Source organism: Corylus avellana, chromosome ca2 (genome assembly GCF_901000735.1).
Source record: "Corylus avellana chromosome ca2, CavTom2PMs-1.0".
Taxonomy (NCBI): Eukaryota; Viridiplantae; Streptophyta; class Magnoliopsida; order Fagales; family Betulaceae; genus Corylus; species Corylus avellana.
In genome coordinates, this window is record NC_081542.1 from 13,899,741 (window position 1) to 13,921,242 (window position 21,502).

At 36.1% G+C, this 21,502-nt stretch overlaps 2 protein-coding genes across 2 annotated transcripts; one reads left to right on the forward strand and one right to left on the reverse strand.

Moving 5' to 3' along the window:
- The first annotated feature begins 1,621 nt into the window (after positions 1-1,621).
- Positions 1,622-3,960, forward strand: LOC132169092 (zinc finger BED domain-containing protein RICESLEEPER 2-like). Its single transcript, XM_059580177.1, has 2 exons — positions 1,622-3,811; positions 3,913-3,960. The coding sequence occupies exons 1-2, from the start codon at positions 1,622-1,624 to the stop codon at positions 3,958-3,960; spliced, it is 2,238 nt and encodes a 745-aa protein (XP_059436160.1).
- Positions 3,961-16,233: 12,273 nt separating this feature from the next.
- On the reverse strand, positions 16,234-18,753 carry LOC132169093 (bidirectional sugar transporter SWEET14-like). The gene is made up of 6 exons (XM_059580178.1): positions 18,705-18,753; positions 18,565-18,601; positions 18,233-18,443; positions 17,973-18,137; positions 17,721-17,840; positions 16,234-16,590 (listed from the first exon to the last, which is right to left on the reverse strand). Exons 1-6 carry the CDS (start codon positions 18,751-18,753, stop codon positions 16,405-16,407), a joined length of 768 nt encoding a protein of 255 aa, XP_059436161.1. The 3' UTR covers positions 16,234-16,404.
- Positions 18,754-21,502: the final 2,749 nt, after the last annotated feature.

The following is a 21,502-nucleotide window of genomic DNA, read 5'->3' on the forward strand; positions in this document are numbered from 1 at the left end:
TCAACTGTTTGGTGACATTTTCAATTTTTCAGGTTATCTTCTCCAAGCCCTAGCTCATACCGACGGCATAGACAAACATGATGGCTCTTGATCTGACTGTGACAGAAATGGCAATTGAGTATTGGGCTTTCTGTCATCATAGGTTTATTTTTTTATTCATTCCCAAGTCCCAACCCGGCAACCCCCCCCCCCCAATCGCCCTTTTATACTCCGATATGAACCTATGATGCATGCAAGTCACTCTGGTTGTTCAGTTGAATAAGTTTGAACTTGTTTGCTCTGGCTTCTTGCTAAGTGCTAACAAGAGAAAAAGTTCTGACTTCTGAGAATCTGAAGAGCCTCTCTTAGTCTCTTCAGACTTCTGCAGTTCTGCATTTAAGTTATGTAACTTATGTTTTTCTCCTGAACCCTAGTTCCTAACTATTTAAATTTTGGCAAGTTTTTTTTTTTTTTATTCCGTTTATTATGTTTTGGCTGTTTCAAAATTTGGTATTTGGTAAACTAATGTTTCTAATATCTTAATTTCAGGGAGGAAGGTCTATCGAATTTGCAAGTTACAATCCGAATTGGATTTTGGAAATTGCTTGAGCCGTGAGGTTTTTAAAAAAACTTGCTATGTTAAATTTTTCTGTTTTCTGTTTATGGTTTGAAAAACTATGGATACAAATGCATTGTGTTTTCTGTTTAGGGTTAGAACAACTATTTTCAACTTATCTTTTCTGTTTTCTGTTTAGGGTTTGAACAACTATGGATACAAATGCATTCTGTTTTCTGTTTAGGGTTAGAACTTAGAAGTTAGAACAACTATTTCAACTTATTTTTTCTGTTTTCTGTTTAGGGTTTGAACAACTATGGATACAAATGCATTCTGTTTTCTGTTTAGGGTTTGAACAACTATGGATACAAATGCATTATGTTTTCTGTTTAGGGTTAGAACAACTATTTCAACTTATTTTTTCTGTTTTCTGTTTAGGGTTTGAACAACTTTGAATTATTTTCCTGTCTTCTGTTTAGGGTTAGAACAACTATTTCCAACTTATCTTTTCTGTTTTCTGTTTAGGGTTTGAACAACTATGGATACAAATGCATTCTGTTTTCTGTTTAGGGTTAGAACTTAGAAGTTAGAACAACTATTTCAACTTATTTTTTCTGTTTTCTGTTTAGGGTTTGAACAACTTTGAATTATTTTCCTGTCTTCTGTTTAGGGTTAGAACAACTATTTCAACTTATTTTTTTCTGTTTTCTGTTTATGGTTTGAACAACTATGGATACAAATGCATTGTGTTTTCTGTTTGGGGTTAGAACAACTATTTCCAACTTATCTTTTCTGTTTTCTGTTTAGGGTTTGAACAACTATGGATACAAATGCATTATGTTTTCTGTTTAGGGTTAGAACTTAGAAGTTAGAACAACTATTTCAACTTATTTTTTCTGTTTTCTGTTTAGGGTTTGAACAACTTTGAATTATTTTCCTGTCTTCTGTTTAGGGTTAGAACAACTATGAATTATTTGTGTGTAAAATTTTGCCATCTTTGAAATTTGAACATAGAAACTAGAAAGGTTGAAGTTGCTCATCAATTAAATTTTTTAATTAACAGTTATCGAGATTACGAGTCAGTCTATGGAATTGGAAGGTATTGAAGTTGATGTACTTGATGATACACGTACTGTGATCCCTACACCTGTTTCTGTTGAGTCTGGTAGCACTGAAAATAACCCAAGCCAACCTGTTAACACTGGTTGTCCTGCTGTTGTTGGTGATGGGGCTGGTGATGGGGCTGGGGCTGCGGCTGCGACTGCGGCTGGGGATGGGGGCCAAGGGGCTGGGGATGGGGATGGGGATGGAAGTGGCCTGAGTGAGAATGGACAATATCAAAAGAGGGAAAGGCAAAAGACTTCCAAAATTTGGAATGACTTTGTTTCAGTTACAATAGGGGGGGTTAAAAAATCACAATGCAATTGGTGTAAGAGATTGTTTGCTGTTGGAAAATCTAGTACTACCTCAACCCTAAATAGGCATTTGACTTCATGTGTAAGATATGTTGAGTTTAGTAGTTCAAAAAAGCAAAGTACTTTGTCATTTGAGCCTAGCAGTGAGAATGATGTTGTGGGAAGTTTGACAAGTTTTAGTTACAAAGAGAGTAGGGTTAGGGAACTTGCTTCTCATATGGTGCTACTTCACGAGTACCCTTTTAATATGATGGAGCATGAACTTTTTAATAAGTTCATGAGGGCCTGCACACCCCACTGGAAAAAAATAAGCCGTGCAACCGTTAGGAATGATTGCATTACCACTTACCAAAATGAAAAAAGGAAGCTGAGAACACTTTTGAAATTGGTTGACAAGGTGAACATCACCACCGATATGTGGACCTCTTGTCAAAGAGTGTCATATATGGTGGTGACTTGCCATTTTGTGGATTCAACTTGGTGCCTCCAAAAAAGAATTTTAAATTTTTGCAATGTACCTCCTCCACATTCTGGTGTTGTGATTGCTGATGCATTAAGGGATTGTTTTTCTGATTGGGGGATAGAGGATAAAATTCATACCATTACTGTTGATAATGCTTCAGCTAATGATTCTGCAATTAGAATTATAAAAGATGATTTTGAGTTGAAGAATGCTTTGTTGGTTGGGGGTAGGTTGTTTCATGTTAGGTGTTGTGCACACATTACAAACTTGTTGGTGCAATCTGGGCTTGCTGAAATTAGGGGTATTATAGATGATGTTAGGCAGGGGATAAAATATATTGTGGCGTCTGAAAGTAGGTTGAATGTGTTTAGTGAGATAGCAAAGAGATTGCATTTACCCTGTAAGAAGCTGATTTTAGATGTCCCGACACGTTGGAACAGCACCTATTTGATGTTGGACACTGCAATTAAGTTTAAAGAAGTGTTCCCTAGGTACCATAGAGTTGAGCAAGCATTTCAGTGGGTTGTAACTCCAGAACAGTGGGAAATGGTGGGTAATGTGAACCAGGTTTTGTCAGTTTTCAATGATGTAACCAATGTTGTTTCTGGTAGTGAGTACCCTACTGCAAATCTGTATTTACTTGAGGTTTGGAGGATGAAAGAAGTTTTGATGATCAAGTGTGATGATAGGAATGAGTACATGAGGTCAATGGCAAGTAGGATGATTGACAAATTTGATAAGTATTGGGGTGATAGCAATTTGTTGATGTCCATTGCTGCTGTCTTGGATCCTAGATACAAGATGAAGTTGATCAATTTTTGTTTCCCTATCATCTATCCTTTGACCGAAGCTTGTAGTCACATTAAAAATGTGTTGGCAGTTCTGAAAGAGTTATTTGAGGCGTATGTTTCTGCCCATACGGCTTGTATATTGCAAGAAACTGCCCAACTTGCCCAAGTAAATGTTCCTTCTTGTTCTTCCTCAAGTGCAATTGTTGGAGATGTGGTGTCCCAAATTTCTGAAGGTCGATCAAGGTTTGCTGACCATATAAGAAGTAGTGACATCATCCGGCCCATTAAAACAGATTTGGATGTTTATCTTGAAGAGGATGTTTACATTTGTGGTAGGAATGAGAATGGAGTATATATGGAAACAAATTTTGATGCTTTGGCATGGTGGAAATGTAATGCCTTGAAGTACCGTATATTGTCTAGAATGGCAAAGGATATCTTGGCTGTTCCCATAAGTACAGTTGCTTCTGAATCCTCCTTCAGTGCTGGTGGTAGGGTTATTGAACCTCATAGAGCATCATTATCCCCTGACACTGTTCAGATGCTCTTATGTGGTTCAGATTGGGTGAGAGCACTTCATGGCATCAAGAGAAAATCTGCTAGTGATGTAAGTTTTGTTTCCAATTTATGTATTTAGACTATTTAGAGTTTTACTAAATTTTATTTATGTATGAATTCGCCATATTAAATTTGTGTTTGTTTTTGTAGAAATTGGTTGAAGTGGAGTTGCCTACAACTACAACTTCAACTACCTGAATGTGATGTGATGCAGAATTTCAGACAGGGAGTGTATTACTATTACAATTTACAATCTATTCCAGTCCTTTACTTCTTTAAGTCTGTAATTTGAACACTTCATTTTTGGTTTCAGTCTCCATTTGCTTATTAAGTCTGTATTTTGATAACTATGTTTTATTTTGAAATGTTTGGATTCGGTCTCCCTTTGCTTATTAAGTCTGTATTTTGTTAACTATGTTTTATTTTGAAATGTTTAAGTGCCAATGTGCCATATTGTACTTTTGTTGGAAACTCTCTTGATCATTTGAGCATGTTGAGGTAATATCTTTCTTCTTTGTTCATTTAATTGTTTTCATTTTGCAGCAAAAATTTTATTTGAAAATTTGATTATTTGGACCTCCCTTGACTCGTTTATTAAAGGTCAAAGACTTTGTGTCTTTGACTAACTAGATGCAAGGGAGTAAAAATTTGCTAACAATATTTTTGGTTTGTTTGTGTTTGCAGTGATTATTCATTCATTGGCTCCTTGTCTCCGCTTTTAAGAAACTTCGTTAAAAGCTGCCACATTTTCATATGATTGTTACTACTACTAGTTTGGTATTTTTAAGTTGTTGCATTTTATATACCTGAAAATATCTAAAAAATGTGCTTATAAATATCATATTTATTTCTTTATGCTACTGAGTTGTGATTAGTTGGATAGACATCATACACTGGTTTATGCAATTATGCAATTATGCTTATGATTCTGTGGTTGCTATCTGTTGAGAATAGTTGTGATGTACTCGTTTATAAGGCCCTAAACAGAAATAAACAGAAAAATTAGTTGAAATATTTCTGTTTATTTCTGTTTATGATTCTGTGGTTGCTATCTGTTGAGATTAGTTGTGGCTTGTCACTTGTGACTCAATTTCTAATTTGTTTTATGCTGCTGCTATCTGTTGAGATTACTTGTTTTTTTCAATTTGAAGTTTGATTTGTAAGGCCCTAATATAATTGTCTAAGCTTGTAATTTTAGGTGTTTTTAATTTCTGCTTTAATGCTATTGTAATTTGTAAGTTATATTTGTCCTGAATTTTACATTGGTGCTATTTGACAATTTGTCTTGGATAACTTGTTATAGATTTACTAGTGAATCTTACCTGATTTGTAATTGGCATTTGGAATTACCTGATTTGTAATTGGCAGTTGGAATTAACTTGGAAAATTACCTGATGCACTGGTTTATGTTACTGCTTCTGCTATATGTTTGTGGCTTGTGACTCAATTTCTAATTTGTTTTATGCTGCTGCTATCTGTTGAGATTACTTGTTTTTTTTCAATTTGAAGTTGTTTGATTTGTAAGCCCCGAATATAATTGTCTAAGCTTGTAATTTTAGGTGTTTTTAATTTCTGCTTTAATGCTATTGTAATTTGTAAGTTATATTTGTCCTGAATTTTACATTGGTACTAGTTGACAATTTGTCTTGGATATAACTTGTTATAGACTTATAGTGAATCTTACCTGATTTGTAATTGGCAGTTGGAATTAACTTGGAAAATTACCTGATGCACTGGTTTATGTTACTGCTTTGCTATATGTTTGTGTCTTGTGACTCAATATCTAATTTATTTTATGCTGCTGCTATCTGTTGAGATTACTTGTTTTCTTCAATTTTAAGTTGCTAGATTTGTAAGGCCCTAATATAATTGTCTAAGCTTGTAATTTTAGGTGTTTTTAATTTCTGCTTTAATGCTATTGTAATTTGTAAGTTATATTTGTCCTGAATTTTACATTGGTACTATTTTACATGGATTGCAGTGTGGGTGTGGGTCACGGCCAGGCTGGTCAGTGTCAACTGCAAGTGGAACACATCACACATACTGTTTCCTGATATCCTCATTTTCCATTGTTTAATTTTTATGTGCATTTACTCATCTCAGTTTTGAATACTTACTAATTACTCCAATCTTAAGTGATAAAACTCCCTTGACATCTTGCAAGGGAGTTAAAAACATCTAACACATTTTTTTTCTTCATTGAATGCAGTGTGGACAATGGACTGGTGTGGATAGTTGGTGGCCAGGATGAAGAGTAGTCTCTTTAGATGAATTTTTGCTTTTGGTCATTTGACTCATTTCAGTCATTTATAATTTTTTCAATTTGATTTGTAATTCTTCTATTTGTAGATTAATTGGTTTTCTTCAATTTGAAGTTGCTTGATTTGTAAGGCCCTAATATAATTGTCTAAGCTTGTAATTTTAGGTGTTTTTAATTTCTGCTTTAATGCTATTGTAATTTGTAAGTTATATTTGTCCTGAATTTTGCATTGGTACTATTTGACAATTTGTCTTGGATATAACTTGTTAAGTTGTTATAGTGAATCTTACCTAATTTGTAATTGGCATTTTGGAATTACCTGATTTGTAATTGGCAGTTGGAATTAACTTAGAAAATTTTGGAACTGTAAATGTGTTTTAATACAATTCTTAATTGTAGTAACGAGCCTTAAACGGGCCGAGCTACCCGTTTAAGGCTCAAAAGGCTTTCTAAACGAGCTCGAGTTCAGGCTCGGGCTCGATTTCGCCATCATCAAATTTATGTCTCTATCTCGAGCTCGAGCCGAGTCGAGCTAATCGAGGGCTCGACTCGGCTCGCATATTCCCATTACCGATCCCGAGTGCGATCCCGAGCGTGTCAAATACCCTAACGAGTCGGTCTTGAGCCGGGGTTTACAAGCTCGGCTCGAGCTCGAGATCGGCTCGATTCTAGGTCTATTTCAATGAGCTGGTCCGAGTTTGCCAAAGCTCGGACCGGCTCGGCTCATTTACAGGCCTATAATTGATGATACATAATGCCTTCAATGGATAATTACAATTATATTAATCTCAAATTATGCGATTCTATTTCCGGAAATTTTTACTTTGTTTTGTTTTATAGGCGATACTTCCAACCAAATACCAATTAATTGGTTTTGGGGATGTTGCAAGTGCTCTTCCAAGATTAATTAAACTAGCTTATAACCCGTACATTGCGCGAGATTCTTCATTACAATTTAATTATAAAATTTAAAAATATTATAATCATACTTTAAATAAGTATTATGGAATTTACTTTTGATAATTGCAAGAGGAAAACTTGAATTTTGCTTAATCAAACCATTAATATAAAATTAGAAAGAATCTCTAATATTATTGGTGTAATACGTATTAGATTTCAATACAAATAAAACTCAAAGTTATGAACATTTGAAAAAGTACTTTGGTTGTAGAAAAAAATATGCGCAAGATTCTTTGTTATAGTTTAATTTCAAAATTTAAACACATTTCTATCGAACTTTTCATCATAGGTTGTTAAAAAAAAAAAAAAAAAAATTATCATGCCCTTGTAAATAAAAAAACATACTAAAGGTTATACACTAATATATTACTCACTATAATGACACACAATCATACACAGAACATTGTATAAATATTTAAGTCGCATACAATTTTACTATATATCATAAGGGCTTTAACTTTAACTAGTTTAATCCATATAAATTAGAACATGTTGAAATCTTTGTTTCCATATGTATAGTTTCAAATGAAAAATGTAAAGAAAAAAAAAATAGCGAAAAGAAAACTTGGATTGTGATTATCAAAGCATTAATAGAAAGGTTAGTAAGAATAATTAATATTATTAGTATTATACTTATTATATTTCATACAAATTATAAAACCCATATAATTGTGAGCCTTAAAAAAAGTAAATAGCAAAATAATAAAAAATCTTTCCGTCAACAATGAAATCAAATTATCATCCCACATTATATAGTGGTTTTTATTTATAGAAAAGTTGAGAGAATTCAAAACAGTATGCGAGATCAAATCAAATCATATTCAAATTCGATTTGATTTGACTACAATTAATTACAATCAATGATTTACAAAAACAATATTTTGTTTTGTACGTAACACATGTCATCCTCTGCTAGGTTTCACCTCTAGGTCTACCAAGAGGAAATTGGTGCTTTGAGAGAACGTCTCCTCTCTGGTTTCGGGACTAGGAGTTTTTGGATAATGGCCACAAGTAGGAAGGACGGTTATGCGAAGGTAGATGGGGTGGAGAATCCATTTGGGCAAAACCTGATGACTGACGGGGAGAAGCAGGGTATTATGATCACAGAGGAAGATGTGGCAGACTTTGTCCAACATGGAGACCACTGTTTGATCAGTAAGTACTGGATGGAAAAGAAAGACAAAAAAGATGCCTTCAAAACAGTATTGTCAAGGTTGTGGAGGGCAGTTGGGAGGGTGACGTTCAGAGAGCTTAAGGACAATCTCTGGTTATTTGAGTTTTCCGATGGGGAAGACAAACGTAGAGTATTGGAAGGTCAATCATGGTCGTTTGATCGTCAAATCTGGGTAATCCGAGAGTTTGATGGGAGTATCCCACCTGCTTAACTAGCTTTCAACTCTTTGGTGTTTTAGGTACAGATTCATGAAATGCCATTGGTGTGCATGATGAAGCATGTGGGTGCAAAAATTGGTGAGTCACTCGGTGTGCTAGAGGATATTGATGTGGAGGGGGACGGCATAGGTTGGGGACGCTACCTCCGTATACGCTTTAACATCAATCTGATACAACCCCTCGACCGTGGGAGAGCGCTCTATTTGGGGGGGAAAGTCAATTTGGGTCCATTTCAAGTATGAAAAACTCTCTACTTTCTGTTACCATTGTGGATGTGTTCTCCATGGGAACAAGGGGTGCGTGGGCAATAGGAGTATGTGTCTAGCTACATTGGAGGGAGGAAAGCGGTGGGGACCATGGCTAAGGGCTAATGAGGGTGGGCAGAAACCGGAACAGGGGCATGTTGATTTCGGCCCTAGTTAAAGTACACCGCAGCCATCGGTGGAGAAGTCTTCTGACGGCGAACGTTTCCCTCCCCCGAAGCTAGATATGGAATATGGCGGAGATACGGGGAACCCTTGGCATTCCAGTGCAAAAATCTCGGAGGACAGTAGTGAGGAATCAAACACTTTCCATAAGGAGTGTTCTACAGATGAGGAAAAAAATTTAAATAAGCCAACTGGCAGGGGAAAGGAAACGCGTTGGGAGAATTTAATTGCAGACAGGGGGGCAGATCTTCAAGGGGGGCCAAAGAAAGGAACTGGGGGGACCTGAAAGGGGCCCAACAGGGTTCGTGGAGGCCCAGAAAAAACAAAGCTCAACCCTGATGGGCTGAACCCAGAGGGTGCAAGGAAAAAACCACCGGGGAAGTCTCTGTCTAGTCTCTCACCGATGGAAGGAAAAAATGAGAGCACTAATGTGTTGACATGGAAACGGGAAGCTAGGGGTGAAAATTTTCCTGAGGAGATCGTGAACTCCCAAGAAGTAAACAAGCGTAAGTTCTCACAAACCAGCTTGGAGTCTTTTCTGGGGGAAGGTACAAAGAAGGGACGTTTGTCATGGGATTCTAGTTCCAACGTTTTGGCAGAGGCTGCTGGGCAGCCCCGCCAGATCAAATGATTCTCCTAAGCTGGAATTGTCGGGGGCTGGGGCATCCCTCGGCAGTTCGGGACCTTTACCATTTGGTAAAGGATAAGAGACCCACCTTTTTGTTTCTTATTGAGACAAAGAGTGTTAAATTAAAATGGATAGAATACGTGTGAAGTTGGGGAACACAAGTTTATTTGTTGTTGACCCTGTTGGTAGGAGTGGGGGGTTGGCTCTCCTATGGAATGACACCAATGATCTCTATATAAATTTTTTTTCCCAACAGCACATACATGCGGAGGTTGTATCCCGAGAGGGCAACTGGTTTTTAACTGGTTTTTATGGGCACCCTAAACCTGGTAAAAGAGATGAGGGATGGAATCTGCTCAAATATCTGAATAATACCTTTTCGGGTCCTTGGGTTTGCATGGGCGACTTCAATGAGATAGTAGGCCAAGCTGAAAAATGAGGAGCCTCCTTGCGTCGTGAGAGCCAAATGGAAAAATTCAGAGACGTTATAGTGAAATGTGGCTTCAATGACCTGGGGTATAGGGGCTCTCGGTTCTCCTAGAATAACAAAAGAGAAGATGCTAATTTCACCAAGGAAAGGCTCGATCGTGTGTTGGCCAACCAAGAGTGGTGTAATATGTATCGTGAAGTGGTCGTTCGAGTGTTGGTTGCTCGCACTTCCGACCACAAGCCGCTGCTCACTATTCTCGGGTCCTCCATGCAACGGCGAACTTCACGTGGTTTCCAGTTTGAAGTTAACTGAGTCTTGGAAGAGGATTACTAAGAGGTGATAGGAGAGGCCTGAAGGGCTGATGTTAACACAGTCTGCGGCCTGGGTGACATTCGGGAGAAGCTGGGTAATTGTTGTACAGTTTTGGCCAGGTGGAGTAGGGGGAAATGATAAGTGCCAAATATTGCATATTTGGACCCCTTTATTTACATTAGTTAATCATTTAGCTGTGTCGTTATTTAATATTTTGTGTTAGTTTTGTGTATTTAGTGTTTTGTAGGTCATTGAAGAAAAACTGCAACTTTAAAGGGAAAAATGCAAAATTTGGAAGAAAGCATACTTTGAGAAGACCTAGATTGTGTGGTTAAGTCTAACCAAATCCAAGAAAAGGTTAAATCAGATTCAAGTTCAGATTGAATAAGATTTTGGATCGGATTCAAATTCTGCACATATCTTAGTATTTTGACCATAACTCTTCGCTCAAATATCGGATTGAAGTGATTTCAACGGTATTAGAAAGCTAGCTCAAAATACTACAATTTGTTGTGAAATAGGATTTTCGTAATTCTGACAGTTTCTATGCCAAAATCGCCCCGCAATTAAAGGACAAAAATCTGGACGAATCCTATTCCGATTTCAGACTTCTATTTTAACTGGGAGACAGACCTCCGAATTATCTAGGTTTACTTGGGCTTCTAGGACTTTCCTAAGCCTATAAATAGACTTCTTTGCATTCAAAAAAGATACAATCCCAGAGTGCAAAATTCTTTTGTTTAGTTTTTCTTTAGGTTTAGGTTTAGGTTTAGATTTTATTTTTATGTGGAGCTAAATTCCCAACTAAGGGTTGGGATGAAGCCTCACCGATGAAGAACAACATCACTTTTATGTAAGTTTTTATTATTCTGATTTTATTGGGTTTTATATTTCAATTGTTTTACTTTTAATCAATTGTATGGAGTGATTCTTGGATATCTCTTGTGATTCAAGGATACATGTGATGATTTGAGATAATTTCATATGATTGATTGCTTGGCTTTTAACTCATAAAAATTGGATATCCCTTGTGATTTGTTCTACGGATACATCTAGTGTTTCAATTGAATTTGGATTCCTTTTGTGATTTGGTCAATGAATGGATACATTGGATGATTTTGATTAATTCTTTGAAGCATAGTAAAACATATCTATGATTTAATTTGTGAGAACTTCGGATTAATATTGATGAACATAAAATATGTTGTTATGATTTGGTGAGTGTGAATTCCCAAACCTTAGTACCTTTATCCTTAGATTTACTTATTTTATTTAGTTTATGTTTATCCTTTAATTTTCAAAACCCAAAAATCAAAACCCTTTTGGAACTAGATTAGGATTTAATTAGTTTAGATATAAATTGCTCTTTTAAAAATACAATTCTCTGTGGGATCGACCTCGCACTTGCAATCCATTAAACTACAATTGATTCGTACACTTGCGAGTTAAATAAATTTGCACAACAGGAAACAAGCACATGGGGAGGTTATCAAACAGCTTACTGCCCATCTAGAAGCACTACAAAGGCATGAGTCACACCAGAACAGGGGAGAAATTAAGGAGCTTCAGGGTAAGCTTGAGAAGGCCTTAGAAAGAAGACCTTAAATGGCAGCAGCGAGCAAAACAATTATGGTATTAAAATGGTGACCGTAATACCCCTTTTTTTTTTTTTCATGCATGGGCTTCTCATTGAAGGCGACATAACTGGATTGATAGTATTATAGATTAAGATGGCAAAAAATGGACATATGAGGCAAAAATCCATTCGGCTTTTACTAATTACTACCAACACTTATTCATGTCGGGTGGTGTGAGCAATTTGGCTGAATGTTTGGAAGGATTGGAGAGGCGGGTTACTGCTGAGATGAATGCAAGCTTTTTAGCTTCTTTTCTAGCAGGGGAAGTGGAGACAACTTTAAAACACATGCATCCTCTAAAATCACCCGGGCCGGATGGATTTGCTGTGGGATTCTACCAAAACTCGTGGCCCATTGTGGGGCGTGAGGTATGCGTAGCTGTACTTGATTTTTTTAAATAATGGCTTTTTAGACCCTGCTACTAAGAACACTTTTATACCCCTTGTCCCTAAGAAAAAAATCACCATCGTCTGTGATGGATTACTGTCCGATAAGTCTTTGTAATGTGGTGTACAAGCTGAGTGTAAAAGTGTTGGCTAATCGCTTAAAGAAAATTCTGCCTCACATTATCTCCCCTACACAAAGTGCATTCGTTCCTGGGCAGTTGATTACTGATAATTTATTGGTGGCCTTTGAGGCTTTACACACCATGAATTGTCGGTTGGGAGGTCAGAAAGGATACATGGCCATCAAGCTGGACATGTCAAAGGCTTATGACAGAGAAGAGTGGCCTTTCCTGGAGGGGATTATGCAGATGTTGGGTTTTTCTAAGAGATGGGTTCACTTAATTATGTCCTGCGTAACAACTGTCTCATACTCCATCCTGGTTAACGGGCAACCCCAGGGTCATATTGTTCCAACCCGTGGTATAAGACAAGGGGACCCTCTATCCCTCTATCTTTTCATTATTTGTGCAGAAGGCCTTAGTAACCTGTTTATGCAAGCTGAACTTCACAATGAGTTGTTGGAAATTCCTATATCCCGGGGAGGTACGAAAATCAACCATTTATTTTTTGCAGACGACAGTTTAGTCTTTTGCAGGGCTAATCTATCGGAATGGATGAAGACACAAAAGTTACTGAAGGTTTATGAGGAAGCTTCAGGCCAGAAAATTAATATGGAAAAAACCTCCATCTTCTTTAGCAAAAACATGAAGGCCGGCACCCGGGAACATTTACTTGCAGTTTCAGGCGTGGGTTCGTCATCTTGTTATGAGAAATACCTGGGTTCGCCCGCCCTTGTGGATTGAGCTAGGACACGCTCTTTCCAAAAAATCCAAGAACGTATCTAGGATAGGCTTAATGGTTGGAATGAGAGGTTCTTATCTCAGGCGGGGAAGGATGTACTACTGAAGGCTGTGATCCAGGCAATCCCTACTTACACTTGAGTGTTTTTCAACGACCAAAGGCTTTATGTTCAAGAATTAACTCGAAGATGGTGAGGTTTTGGTGGGGACATAAGGAAACCCTCACCCGAACCGCATGGCTTAGTTGGGAAAAGATGAGTATGGCAAAGGCGAAAGGAGGATTAGGCTTCAGAAATTTGGAGGATTTTAATACTGCACTCTTTGCAAAAAAAGGGTGGAGACTCCAACAGTACCCTCAATCACTTGTGGGCAGAATCTTTCAGGAAAAATATTACCGAGGGGGGTCTTTGTTGGATTCGAAATTGGGTCATAGGCCATCCTACGCTTGGCGAAATATCTGGAAGTCAAAGACTCTACTTGGGGAGGGATTAATGTGGAGGGTGGGGAATGTGAGATTTATTAAAATATGGGGGGATAGGTGGATACCTAGCCCTCACACTTGCTCTATCCAGACCTCTGTCAGTGGGCTACACAAGGATGCTACGGTTAGTGACCTCTTCGACCCACACTCCCTTTGGTGGAACTGCTCGTTGATCCGTGATCTATTCAACGAAGAGGAAGCTCGGAGAATCTGCAATTTGGCCATCTACCTTGGCAGTCAACCAGACCGTCTGATATGGAAGGAAACGAAGAATGGCTTCTTTTCAGTCCGTAGTGCATATTATCTAGCAAGATCCATTGTGGAGCGGGGAAGGGGATCCTGCTTTTCTGCGGAGAAGATGTCTTCGATGTGGAAAATTGTTTGGAAAGTAAGGGGACCACCAGTTATCAAACTTTTTCTCTGAAAGGCTTGTCGAAATGTTCTTGCGACCAAAGCGAGTCTTCACCAATGTTCAATTGTCGCTAATCCACTTTGCCCTATATATCAGCTGGAAGGTGAAAGTGTGGGACACATCTTGTGGGAGTGTGGTCAAGCAAAGGATGTTTGGCTTGAAAGCTCGAAAAGAATCCATAAAAGTAGCGGCACCGAGAAGGATTTCACTAATATTTTCATCAATCTCACGGAAAAATTGGAACCAACTGAAGTACAACTCTTTGCGACAATTGCTCGTAATTTGTGGCTTCGGCGCAACAAGTATGTATTTGGGGGTCCCTTGACACCACCGGCTGTGGTTTATTGACAGTCACAGGAGCAGTTAGAGGCATTTGAGAAGAGCGAAGTTGGTTGCAATTTAGGTGGGAGGCCTCCAACGCTCAGACAACCACAAGTAAGGTGGCAGAAATTAATGGAGGGATATTTCAAAGTCAACTGGGATGCCTTACTAGATGTGGTGTAGATGAGAATGGGCGTGGGGGTTGCAATCAGGGACCATGGGGGTGTGGTACTGGCTGCCTAGTGTGCGACAAAGGACTTCATCATGGACCCAACGACGGCGGAGGCTTGTGCAGCTTGGAGAGCCGTGGAACTCAGTCATCAGCTGGGATTACAGAGAATTGTACTTGAAGGTGATGCACTGTAGATAGTGAATGTATTGAAGAATGATGGAATCTGGTTGGGTAGTTTTGGTAATATCTTGCTGGTAGCCAAACAGAGACTGAGCTCTTGCATGGATTGGAAAGTCTAGCATGTTTCTCGTTCTGGCAATGGGGTAGCCCATACGCTAGCACAGTTGGCTTTACGATGTAATCAGGAGATTCTATGGACTACTGACTTCCCAAGTTGCATTAGGGATTTTGTAAACACTGAGCAAGGCTCCTCTTAAGTAATGAAACCACTATTTTCCTCAAAAATAATCATCCCACATTATATTTAATCTTAATTATTTCTTAGGTGTTTCGAAGTTATTTTTTGTATAATAATCAAATAAATTTTTGCCTTCTTTTGCTTTCAAAATCATAAATAATAATAATAATAATAATAATAAAAAGTACTTGAAAACAATATCTGAAAATCCAGGTAAATCATACAAATAAACAAAAAATCTCATAGGCAAAAAGGCCTCGGGCAAATATCAAATAAAAAGCATGTTATATCGAATAATTAACGATTTTATAAACTAATGGACACTATGCAAAAATAAGCCCCAAGATGCCCATTGTGATTTTACACTTTGGTTTGGACGTCAAATATATAATTGCTCGTAAGATGCTAATCATATGTATATAAATATTAATAAAGATTATTTTTGCCAATGAAATTAAAAATAAATATCTAATCATTATGTTTAGTAAAAATCCGACAATCTATACAATTAATAATTAATATACAATTATATATTTTTTAAAAAATAATGCAATGAAATTTTTTTCTATTTTGTTTCTACATCCTATCATTTAGTTCATCTAATTCAACTATAATAATAATAATAATAATAATAATAATTCAACTATAACATATAATATTATGTTATATATATACATATTAAAGTGATTAAACATAATAATACATAGTTTGATTTGTATTATTTGTTTCCTTATTTGATTTTGACATTAATAATATTTAATTTATTGAATAATTTATATATGGAAAACTCTTCAAATATAATTAAATGCCATTAATTACGCTAATTTAATGAACCGGTTTTTAAAGTAAAAAACAGTCCACTCTTAAAAAATCGGTTCACAAATTATGCTTTAAAAAACTGGTTTAGCATTAAAATAAAAAGAGTTCATGCCACATGTCACAATATTAAAGCACTTCTGAGAGTCATTTGACTTTTATATATATATATATATATGATTAATCGGTTTAGTTTTGAGGGCATTACAATCTCTAGCAAAGTCCAAGGACGTGTAGTGCAGTACGTAGTAGTGTGGGAGTCCCAGTTCCCCTTAATTATTTACCTTATTATATTCTTTTAACGTAACGTGCAGTAGTAGTAGTCTTTTAATTAATTAGTCAAGTTGTATTCTTTTACCTTTGGTAGAAGTAGTTCTTTAGATTTGTTTTTTTCGGTAAGTAACGATTAATAAGGAGTTATTAAGAACTTGTGACTTGTTTTCAATTCTAATTAAATTCATTTGTCGTTTTCTCCTATTCGAAAAGAGTTATTGTAGTCTCCTACTCGGAAAAAAGTTACCATTATCAATATATTTCTATTATTCAATTGTAGGTTTCCATCACATACATAGTACATAGTACATAGTACAAAGATATTTAATCCGACCATAGTTGACGTGGTTGCGGGCAGGCTCTATTAATTAGTTTTGATGCATAAATGCTATAATTGAAAATATAGTATGTATGATATGGAGTCTTTGTATAATTTGTATCCCCTCACGGCTCGGCTTACACATTGGATTCACTTGGCTCAACAGTCTCCATTGTCATCTCTGTTAAGCTCAATTGGATCCCATTTGGCACATCCTGTTGTGGCATAGATTCTGGCAACACCACTTGTCTCTTCGAATCCTTGTAAATAATGTATAATATCATCTGAGCTGTTCCGAATGTGAAACCTAGTATGTTTGGTGTCTGAAAGACAAACAATAAGCAGATTAATTATAGATCGACTTATTATAATTAAGCAAGGGTAAGATAAAAAGGGCATCTCCAGTAGATGCTTTAAATGGTTCACAAGATATAGACTTAATAAAACCATTTTGAACTTTTACACATTTTGAAACTATTTTTCAAAGTTCAAAAACTCTTAATTAAGGATATCGAACTTTCAATTTTTTTTCGATTACCATATTTTGTTAAAATATGTTGTTAAATATTGTCAAAATTTTGGGCATTTTGACAAAAATTAACGGAAAATTCTATTGGACGAGGGTGATTGAAATAAATTGAAGGGAAAATTACACTTTACCCCCTCAAAGCTTGGGGCGATTTTCAATTCTACCTCTAAAATTTCAATTTTTGCAATCTACCCCCCAAGGTTTCAATTTTTTGCAATTTGATCAATTCTATTCCAAACATCCCATATTTTTCCTAATTTTTTTTATCTTTTATAAAAAAAAATTTTAAAAAAATTCGCATTTAGCCATTTTTGCACCCCCGAATTTATTTATTTATTTTTAAAATAAAAAATTAGGAGCAATATGGAGATTTTGGGATAACATTGGTCGAATTGCAAAAAATTGGAAGTTTGGGAGGGTGTATTGCAAAAATTGAAATATTGAAGGTCGAATTAAAAATAGTCCCAAACTTTGGGAGGTAAAGTGTAATTTTCCTTAAATTCAAAGTTTGATACTCTTAGTTGAGAGTTTTAAACTTTGAGGGATAATGTCAAAACGAGTGAAAGTTCAGAAGGATTTTATGAAATTTTCCATTTGATTTATCTATTATGAGCTATTTTGCCCTCCAACATATGCTTCAAAGTAAAATTTTTGCTACAGTGAACTTTATATATATGTGAAAGTGTAGCACATTGAATTATTATTTTTTTATTTTTTTCTGTTTGTCTCTTTCTCCCTCTCCTTCGCTAATAAAAAATGCATTAAAAATAATATTTAAAAAAAGTAGAGAGTGAAATAAATAATATGTTGAAGTTTGCATTAAAATGGTAATAGATAAAATAGAAAAATGTGTGTTCTGAGTAGCTAAGATAACTAGAATTGCTGGTGATATTCTTAAAGCTTTGACGGAATCACAAACTTTACCGCTACGAAGAAATCCTTTATCAGTAGCCCATAGAAGAACCACATTATAGCACAGATTGTCAAAGAGAATGATAGTGACAATGGCATGAATTCCACACTCTTTGTTGTTATAACCAGCTTCTGATAAAAAATAAAAAATAAAAAATAAAAAAAAAAGGAAAAAAAAAACAAGAAGAAGAATAAAAAGAAATATATGCTTGAAATATATGGTGAATAATTTGGATATAAATATATAGAGTAAGAATTAATTACCATGACACTAAGAGGAGCAGCATAAACACAAACAGAAAATATGGCACAAATCCATCCAACAGCTGTGAGCCTCAGATGACTCTCTCGAATGATCAGTGATGTGGAAAGTATGATCAACCCCAGAAACCCTATGTTAAATAAGATAAGCAGCTTTGCTGTATAAATCTGCAGAGTGAGAAAGAGATGATATATTATATATCAACTTAAATACCAAAAACGATAGAAGATGATAGATTTAATTATTTAATTAATACGAGTACCTTAGCTCTCCCGGGTGTGTATATCATGTAGACGACGAGGTATATGGATTCAATGGCAAAGCCAATGGAGTTGATGATGATGAGCATAAGTGCATTTGTCTTCAGGAAGGCATAGTAGAAGGTTAAAGTCGCACTAAATAGTGCTACAGAATAAGGCAGCGAGTCGAAGCCTTCTGTTGATTTTTTCTTATATATCCTATAAAAGGTTGGCCTATAGCAAAAATAAAGCCAAAAAAAAAATCATTAAAAAGTATATATATATATATAATAGAGAGAGAGAGAGAGAGCTTCATTATAAGCTGAAATTATACATGGAGAGATCGGGAACTCACAATGGGGCTAGAAATACAAGAAACGAGACGATAGTACCTGTATATATATAATGAGAAACAAAAAAGAAAATATAAAAAAATAACATTAATTGAGTATATAACTATATTTCATGAACTAAAAGAAAAGTTGGCCTGCATACCAAGAAGGCCGAAAACAAAAGAGAGCTGATCAGCATGATTGAATGCCATTGTTGATGTACGTAGAGAGCCCTCCACCAGCTTTGGTTAATTTGTGAGGGTTCAGGGCACTACAGAGAGCTTGTTATGTATAACTCTTGATATTGGGTATATATATATGATATGATATGTAAAGGTTTGGATGATCGAGGGTCTATGTGGGCTAGAGGTAGATGAGCTGGGAAGCTCTAATGTTATAGCCATTTTTTGAGCTTTATTTCTTGCTTCTTCGGCATGGCTCTAGATCAAAGTTTCATGACAAGCTAGCTAGCTAGAAGCTTTTAGTAGCCGTTTGTCAAATGGGGGCTTTCCTAGCCGAAGTAACTTACACGTTATATTATAAGTTGCTATATATATATATATATATATATATATATATATATCACCAAAAACATATATTTGCTAGCAATTCTTCTTTATAAATTGCTGGAGAGGAAATAAAATTGTGCTTCTAATGTCTGTTTCTACAATTTTTTTTTTTTTTAAAAAAAATCCTCTAAAACTCAAGTTAAGGAAGAAGAAAAGAAGGAAAAAAAAAAAAAAACCTTTAGGCCCCGTTTGGTTTACGGAATAGACTATTGGATTGGACCTAGCTAACACTAGGTATAGCTAGTCATTTGTTTAATACCATTCTATTCTTGGGAGTAGTCTATTCCCATGTGACTACTAATCCCATACACATAGGGTTAACTAAGCCACTCATAAAAACCTTTAGGCCCCGTTTAGTTTACGGAATAGACCTTTGGATTGGACCTAGCTAACAATAGGTATAGCTAGTGTTTTGTTTGGTAGCACTTTATTCTTGGGAGTAGTCTATTCCCATGGGACTACTAATCTCATACACATAGGGTTAGCTAAGCCACTAAAAAATGAGTGGCTTAGCTAATCCTTTCATGTGACATTAAATTAATTGTATAAATTGCCACAAAAAACCCCACTTATGAGATTAAATTTCGTTCTCACTCTCTCTCATTCTTTCTATATTTCTCTCTCTCTCTCTCTATAGATATATAGTATATATATATATATATATATATATATATATCACCAAAAAACATTCTATTCTTGGGAGTAGTCTATTCCCATGGGACTACTAATCCCATACACATAAGGTTAGCTAAGCCATTCATAAAAACCTTTAATATTGGAGAAGGGGTGTGTTAATTCTTGTGATGGCTTAATTCAGTTCTAAAATACAGAGACCACTGTTCACAGAATCAAAAACTAATATAGAACGCTCAGAATTCAATCTCCACCGTTCTTAATGTAGATTCATGTGTCATGAATGTCCATACAAAATTTCAGCTCAATCGGACTACAAACGCCCATCGATCAGAGCTGTTGATCAAGGATGGACATCATTTCCAGAATGCAGTTTCACCCATTGCATGTCCTGTCCGGACAGGCCTTCCCCATGTCCAGACAGCATTTTCAGGAACTCTGTTTCTGCTCCGCAAGGCCCTGTCCGGACACTTTGTAAGTTTTAGGCCCAAAAACATGATTTTAAGTGTGTTAGGTCTAGGGTTTTGTTGGAGGTATATATACATCTTTTTAGAGAGAGAGATGAACGAAATTCTACCATAGGTTTTGTGAGAGGCTGTACTTAGAGAGAAAATCTGTGTGAGCCTGATTATTCCTCTTAGAGGATTATTATTAGTTTCATTGAGCTTTATTGAGAAGTCTATTGGAAGGGTCCGATAAAGGAGAATCACGTTGAAGAAGATTGTGAGCAAGAAGACGAGTTGTAGGCTTGTCGATCTTATAGAGCCAAAGTCTTGCAAATGGTTGTAAGTGTTCCTAGTGTCTGTAATCTCTGGATAATCTTTTGATAGTGATTTACTGGGTTTGACTGTCTCAGACAGATTTTACTTTTAGATCGATTTTTAAAAGGTTTCTTTTTCGTCACCAAAATCCTTGTGTGTGATTGTTTATATTTTGGTGATTGTTTGCTTTGATAAATATCTGCTAATTCTGCATAAATTGTTATATTTATTTGTTTAGAGTTTTTCAGGGTGTAAATTAGCCATGATGTTAAACTTACTTTTTTTTCTTTTTTTTTTTTGAATTTATTTTTGGTGCAACTTTTACTTTTTTTTCAACCCAACTGAAAAATACTTTTAATAAAAATTTTAAAAAGTGAAAAAAAAAAAAAAAAAAAAATTGCCAGAGATGATGGCTGAACCACTTCTAGGCTTCTAGCAGTGGCCAAGCCACCCCAACCACTTGGGAGGTTGTGGAGCTATCCTTAGTCCTTAAGAGTGGTTTCCGAGTCACCCCATTTTTTTTTTTTTTTTTTTTTTTTATGGTTTTTGTTTTTGTTTTTTGGTGGGATATTTAAAATTTTTTAAAACAATATAAAAGAATACAAAAAAATCGCAAACCCCAACAGACGAGGAGACGTGGCTGGCTTGGAAGTTAGGGAGCGGCTTGAGCCTTGAGGTATGTGGTGACGTGAAGGGATTGAGAGAATAAAGTCTAAAAGACGAGTAATGGAGGGGAGGAAGAGGGCAACAGAGTTTGTTTTACGTTTGCCCAAAGCTCGTGAGATGTGAGAGCCCACTAGCCGTTACATTTAAACGGTTTCGACCAATACACCCCGTCTAGACCACCTTCCTTTTCCTCCATCCCAATATTATTTGCTTTATTCTTCCAAACATCAATTTCCTGTTTTAGTCTAATATTTTTCATGCATATGCTAGCTAGCAAGAGCGTGGTGTCAAAATATTGATTAAATGATTAAATTTACATTTTTTTTTTTAAG